This window comes from Nanorana parkeri, unplaced genomic scaffold, assembly GCF_000935625.1.
Source record: "Nanorana parkeri isolate BGI_ZX_2015 unplaced genomic scaffold, ASM93562v1 scaffold437, whole genome shotgun sequence".
Lineage (NCBI taxonomy): Eukaryota > Metazoa > Chordata > Amphibia > Anura > Dicroglossidae > Nanorana > Nanorana parkeri.
Window position 1 is genome coordinate 1,015,800 of NW_017306705.1, and position 7,683 is coordinate 1,023,482.

Sequence of the window (7,683 nt, forward strand, 5' to 3'; positions counted from 1 at the left end):
CAGGCCTTCCCAGTACAGACACCCCCTCCCAGCCTTCCCTCTTAGTACAGATCCCCTGCCCAACCAGGCTCTTCTCAGCACAGAACCCCTTTCTCCAAGCCCCCCTACTTCCAGCACAACCACCCATACAGTACAGATTTCCCCCCTCCCTCTCTTTACTCAACAGATGTAGCTGCAGTTCAGAGTCATGGGAAGTTCTCCCCTTGTCTATATAATGTGACCGAGGCTGAGCAGGAGCATCCCTCAGCTCTGATCTGCCACTGTGAGGCAGGCAAAAGCAGCGCGACAGTGCAAATGCCATAGGCACTGCAGCACTGTGCAACTCAAAAAAATGGTGGTGGAGGCCACAACCCTCTCAGAGTGTTGGCACCCGGTGCAGAACACACAATGCACCATCATAGGTATGCCCCTGATTCCAGGTAACACTTTCTAAGCAAAAGTTGTTGTTTTTTCTTTTGTAAATAAGTTTAAGCCATATGAGTAAAAAAAGTGACGGTAGGCGCCATTGTCAGTATAATAGTTTATCCTTTTTTGTTAGACAGGTTGGGTCTGCATGTAAATGTGGAGAAAAATATAAATAAAAAATATGGAAATGGATTTAAAGGACTAAATACTATCATTTCCTGTATTAACTACAGACAGGTATCAGAATACAACATTTTTACTGATAATGGGTCTTTAAGCTATACTCTTTTAATGTTATATTTCACTATTTATATATGTTCTCTTTTTCTTAGGTGAGTGACCAGATGATTTTACTGCAGAATTGCTGGAGTGAGCTGTTGGTGTTTGACCACATTTACCGACAAATGCAGCATAGCAAAGAGAACAGTATTTTACTAGTAACGGGACAGGAGGTAAGCAGATAATAAAAGCCATTGAGGCTTTACTACATAGCAAAATATGCAGTATGAACCAGTTTATAATAGCTAGAGGAAATACATGAAGAGTGTCTTGTTTATTGCAAGCATATTGAGATCATCGCATGTGTTGCAGGATTATCAGTGTGAATGCACATACATGCATGCTTTGGCTATGGTAAGCGTCCATACACTTTCATGTGCTGTTGTCTATAAATGCATGCAGACATCTGAACTCTCCCGGATGTTCCGGGAGTCTCCTGCTATTATATAGCGGCTCCCAGTTGCCCGGGAGAGAAACATTTTCTCCCGGAGTAAACCTTTCCCTGCTATCTCAGTCAGAGAAAAAAAAGCAGCATAGAAATGAATAGGTAGAATGCTATTGGCTATTTCAATTTGCAATAGCTGACTAGCTATTGCACCTGCCCACTGCTGCTTTAACTCAGCAGAGGTGGACCTGAAGTTCTCCATCAGGTTCTCCTCTGCTGATTGACAGCCGCAGACGGCAGGTGCAATAGCCAGCTTGCTATTGGCTATTGCAAACTGAATTTGCACATTTGCAATATCCAATAGCAAGCTGGCTATTGTACCCGCCCTCTGCTGTCATTCACTAGATGAGGACCTGTTGGAGAACTTCAGGTCCCCCTCTGCTGATTGACAGCAGCAGTGGGCGGGTGCAATAGCTAGTCTGATATTGGCTATTGCAAAGTGAAATAGCCAACAGTAATCTAGCTATGCATTACTATGCTGTGTTTTTTGTGAGGAGGTGAGGAGGGAAGGAAAGGGTTAACACTGCTGTGCAACTTAAAGGAGCACTCTGATGTGCAACAGCAGTATGGGCTCTGTGCACCTTAAAGGGTTGATCCAATCGGAATCAGGGATGGTATTTTTCCAGAGGGGAATTTGCATAGTCTTAGCTCTATGCTAACTTACACTGACATGTGTCATGGATGCAACTTGGCATGGGAAGGATGGGGTTAAACTTGTGCATGAGGGTATGGGGGGCACCCATGGGGGAGCTCATCCATATGCCCATATAAGGAGAGCACATCTCTGTGCTCCCTGAATGTACAGGATCTGAATGGAAGTGTGATGTCTGCCTTGATTTCCATCTGCTAACCTTTGGACTAATAATAAATAATAATAAAGATGCGCAGGGGGGCAGTAACCCATAGCAACTGGCCAGGTTTCACTTTACAGCAGTCTGATCGGTTAAGAGAAGACAGCTGGTTGCTGTCGGTTGCTGAACTTTGCACAAGAGGGCTCCTTCACACAGCCATAAAAATATCCAATTGCATTCAGATTCGTGCAGCGTAATTTTTTTTTTTTTTTTAGTGGATTTGAACACAACAGTATTGTATATTATGGGCCCGTGCGCACATGGACCATCACCTGTGGGGTTTTTTTGTACGCAGGATCTTTCTACCAAGATATTAGTAATATTACGCCTGTGCGCTTGAGACCTATCGCTGTTTAACCTGCTTTATTAAATACACGAAGTACCTGAGCTGACAGATAGGGCTCATTCACACCATGAGCATTGGCGTTGCATAAACATGACTCCCAAGGATAGAGGCATGATGACATTTGTAGTTTCACAACAACTGGAGGGCTGGAGTTTGCCTATCTCTAAAGAGTCTTTATCCACCACTCGAACAATCCTTCATTGCAATCATTGATTCATTCTCTTTCGTCCGCGTCTAGTGAGATTAGCTACAGGGCTATGGGGTGTAAACTTCTTGACAATGTTGCACACAGTGTATACAGGAACATTAAGGGGGTTATTCACAAACCGAGTGAAGCTGAGTGAATAACCAAGCTGTAGTGAAGTGAGCCGAACAACCTTCGGCTACGCAGTATGGCACAGTATGGCTGATTTCAGCCATACAACGGCTGCCTTCGGCTGCACTTTGGTCAGCCGAACATGCTCTGCAGAAGAACTTCGACTCAGCCGTTACAACATCTGGATCGGCTGAGCCGAAGCTCTGGCAACTCACTCGCTGCTGTTCGCCCCTATTCACGCTGATCTGTCACTGCAACTGGGCGGAGCCAGCCGTGAGATCACCAGCTGTCATTTGCGGGGCTTATGGCCGGCCCTTCGGCAGGCCATTCGCCCCGCTTCGGCAGACACTTCGGCTTTGGCTGAGCCGCCCGGCCGCCTTCGGGTGCTGTACAGGCTATTGTGAATAGCCCATACAGCAGCTCTTCGGTTTGACTGAACCGAAGGGCTCCGGTGGCCAATGAGATCCTTTGGCTCCTTTGTGAATAGACCCCTGAGATCTCTGGATATGGACTCGTAACCTTGAGATTATCAATGATTTTTCACAATATTTGTTCTCAAGCCCTCAGACAATTCTTTGCTGCTCTTTCTCTTCTCCATGCTCCGAGACACACAACAGAAAGGTTGTGTCAATTTTTTACCATTTTAACTGGTTGCCAGTGTGATTTCTATATTGTCAGCACCTGTTAATTGATACTGGTGAGTTTAATTACAAATTACAGGAGTCTTGCAATTTGGAGAAGGTGCCAATAATTTTGTCCAGTCCATTTGTGGAGTTTTGCGTAGAATGTGTCAGCCTTGGTTTTTTTTTTTCCCTCAACGTTTTTGTGCCATACGTATACAAACAAAAGAAATAAACATAAGAATGCCTAAACATTTGTAATTGCAACAGTTTTCTGCACAAAGTGGTGCATTATTTGGCAGAAATGCAGGGGTGCCAATATTTTTGCACATGACTGTGTGTATATATTTTATTCTTTTTTCGACTATTTTTTCGACTTAACTTTATTGCTATCACACAGGGGCTTACAAGCTGTTAGCATTTGGAGGTGACAGGGTCTCTTTATTGTACCTGTCACCTCCAATACACGCATTCTAGCACAGTACTCTGCTCGTTCTCCTGTGACAGGAAGGCTGCCAGTGCAGCGTTCCTGTGTCAGTGCTCAAACGGAGCAGAGTGGAGAATGATATACAAGGAATTATGTGACTGGCTCAGTGTTAGCTCTCTGTTATAAGTGGCGAATCTAGGAACAATATGTAGGGGGGCACATAAGATACAACAGTCAAATCTGGGGGGGGGGAACTAATAATTTTCATTGCATGTCGCAACCGCTGGGCACCGATGAGCCGATTTAATTGCAGATGGCATCTGCACTCCGCGGTTGCGACATGTAGTCCAACGCCACCGACTCTATGTCTGGTACATAGGCACTCTCACCCACTGTAGACCATCGCTGGTTGTCCATGCTTCTGGGCTGTGAGCTGTGGGAAGTTAGTGGGAGGGGCCGGACACTATAATTACTCATCATTGCTTGTTGTATTATCACTTCTGCGCATACTCTTCATTGATGGCTTAATCTCCACTGCTGTGCAAACTCCTCATTACTGGTTAAACAAACACTGCTGTGCATACTCACCATCGCTGGTCATTAACCCCTGCTGAGTTAAATGCCCCCAGTGCACGGACTCATTCGCTTACTTCAGCTTGAACCACACTCTGTGGTAACCAAGCCTTCACACCCTAGCGGGGAATGATGTGAGGCAGCTCCCTCTCAGCCTCTCCTAAAAACGGGGAAAGCGAGGTGCAGCTGCCACTCTGATACCCGTACCCTCAACACCACAGTTGAGATCCATATAGCATTAGCTAACCCGGAACGAACATTACAGTATAGCGAGTATACCTTACAAAATGGATCAGCGGGGATGTTTTTCGTCCGAAATAAGGACAACACCCTCCGACCAATCATAGACTACCGAGCACTGAATGCCATTACGATAAAAAAACGCTACCCTCTGCCGCTCATACCAGAACTCATCGAACGTCTCCAGACGGCACATGTTTATACTAAGCTAGACTTAAAAGGGGCCTACAACTTAATCCGTATGAGGGCAGGAGACGAGTGGAAAACGGCTTTCAGGACCCGTTACGGGTTGTTCGAATACTCTGTCATGCCTTTTGAATTAAGCAATGCTCCGTGAGACCCTGGCCTCGGCCACTTTTCAATGCTTCTTTAACGACATCTTCAGGGATCTCCTCGACATCTGTGTGGTCATCTATTTAGACGACATCCTGATTTACTCAGACAACCTACACGACCACCACAAACACGTGTTGGGTTCTGTCCATGCTAAGGAGCCATCGGCTTTATGCTAAACTGGAGAAATGCATTTTCGAAAAGCAGACAGTTCCTTTCCTGGGTTACATAATCTCCCCCGAGGGCATACAGATGGACATCTCCAAAATAGAATGCATCTTGCATTGGCCAGTGCCAAACTCCCGGAGAGCGTTACAACGCTTTCTTGGATTCGCAAATTTTTACAGGAAATTCATCAAGGGTTTCTCCTGAATGGTTAAACCCCTCTCCACCTCACTAGTAGTAAGGTGGGATTTGCCTGGACAAAAGAGTCCCAAGTAGCCTTTGATGAGCTAAAACGGCGCTTCACCACCGCTCCAATACTAAAGTTGCCAAATCCTTCTCTCCAATACATCCTCGAGGTCGATGCCTCTGAGTCGGCTGTGGGTGCTGTGCTGTCACAGAGAATCACTTTCCTCTCCGATGCATCCAGTAGCTTTTCACTCCAGGACACTCAATCCTGCCGAACGAAACTATCCCATCAGGGGAAAAAGAACTTCTCGCCATAAAAGACGCACTTGATACCTGGAGACACTTACTAGAGGGTTCAGTACATCCAGTTATCATCTACTCGGACCATCGAAACCTTCAGTACCTAAAATCCACCAGAACGTTGTCCGCACGTCAAGTACGCTGGAGCCTTTTTTTCAATAGATTTGATTATATCATAACATACCGACCTGGTTCGAAGAACGGCAAGGCTGACTCTCTCTTCAGGATTTCCGATGGCACTCCTAACTCTGTTACTACTTCTATCATACCCCCGGACAGAGTCATCGCCACCACCATAGCACTAAAAGAACAGCTCCGGAGCGAGCAAGGGGCAGTGACCTGTCCTCCCCCCGGTCTGGAGTCTGATGATGAGGGGCTCTTGCACCGCAACGGGAAGCTCTATATTCCTCCTTCCATGCACGTGCAGGTCCTCAAACTCCTACATGATTCCCCAACCTCGGGTCATCTGGTGGTTCACAGGACTATTGAGATGGTAATGCGATACTTCTGGTGGCCGAAAATGCGTTCAACTATCAGTGAATATGTCTCCACTTGTACGGTTTGTGCCTCATGTAAGCATGAGCAACGACCTCCGTATGGGCTACTCACTAGCCTCCCCATACCAAATCAGCCTTGGGAGGTGGTGTCAATGGATTTTATTGTCGATCTTCCTCTATCCAGCCATCAGGACACCATCCTCGTGGCAGTTGATCATCTCACCAAGATGGCACATTTCATACCACTCCCTCATCTCCCGAATGCTAAAGAGACTGCCGATGCCTTCATTGCACATGTGTACAAACTGCATGGAGTACCCGCTCAGATCATAACTGACCGCAGCTCGCAGTTCACTTCTAGATTCTGGACCGCGCTCTGTCGGAAGCTCAGGATAGAACACCGGCTCTCCAGTGCCTTCCATCCACAGACTAACGGCCAAACTGAAAGGAGGAACCAGAGTTTAGAGCAGTATCTCCGCTGTTATTGTACGCACCTTTAGGATGATTGGGCGGAATTGTTGGCACTAGCGGAGTTCTCCTACAATAACGCTGTCAGCGCCTCCACGCGGTGCACTCCCTTCCATGCCAACTACGGGTTTCATCCCGTTCCTCTTCCTCTGGACCTCATTAGTTCTAACAACCCTTCGGCAAACACCTACATAGCCAACCTGCAACAGAACTTGACGGACCTCAGGAACAATATTAAGAGGGCCCAGGAGGGCCAGAAGGCCTCCTACGATCTCAGGCGCCAACCGCCTCCTCGCTATGCAGTGGGGGACTTTGTATGGCTGTCTACTCGGAATTTGAGTTTGAGAACCCCTTCAAAGAAATTTAGTAAGCTTTTCATCGGTCCTTATGCTATTGAGAAGGTTGTGAACGACGCCGCAGTCCGCCTGTTTCTGCCTGACGACCTGCGGGTACACCCCACCTTCCACGTCTCCCTCCTTAAGCCGTTCCGTCGGGATCCTTTCCAGGGTCGGGTGCCCCCGGCACCGTCGCCTGTCCTCATAGACGGTGAAGCAGAATTCGAGGTGCAGGAGATTCTGAACTCTCGCTGGTATCGGAATCGGTTGCAGTATCTCGTCAGGTGGAAGGACTGCGGTCCTCAGGAAGATTCGTGGGAAGATTCCCGTGATGTCCACGCCGAGGCCAGGGTCTCACGTTTCCACAGGCGTTATCCTCAACGTCCTTCGCCTGGTAGGAACCCTGCCAGGGTTCCCTTAAGGAGGGGGTACTGCAAGGGAAGTACCCTGGTGGGGTCTGGTGCCGGCGTCCCTCGCGGGCCTGTGCGGGGACAGCGGGTTCCTCCTGCCTCGGGTTGCTCACGGCGGGTGATGGCCTCGGGTGGCAGTGCCCGTGGTCGTGCTGCGCAGGCGCGTTGTGGATCGCCAGCATCTCTCTCTCTCTGCCGGGATCTACGTCCTGCGCAGGCGCGCCCTGTAGCTCTGCCCCCTCTAGAGCGAGCGCTCGGCTTAAAGCCGCCGCTCATTAGTTGATCGGCGTCTCGCTATTGATGTAGCAGGACGCTGATCAACTCAGCGCTCCCTTCGCTCCTCCGGGACCTGGACTCTCAAGTCACTACCTGACTGGAACGCAAGTACCCTGGGCTATAGCTAACAATAGCACCAGATATCAAGGTGTCATTTCCATATCCACTGCTGTGAATACTCTTAATTGCTGGCTTAACATCCACTGCTGTG

General features: G+C 48.1%; 1 protein-coding gene across 1 annotated transcript in view; it reads left to right on the forward strand.

Annotated features, from left to right (window-relative positions):
- The window catches only part of LOC108790013 (steroidogenic factor 1-like), a 208,018-nt gene that overhangs the window by 127,767 nt on the left and 72,568 nt on the right, over positions 1–7,683 (forward strand). The window contains exon 5 of the mRNA XM_018560179.1: positions 738–857. Coding sequence (XP_018415681.1) covers positions 738–857 — 120 coding nt within the window. The remainder of the gene's footprint in view (positions 1–737; positions 858–7,683) is intronic.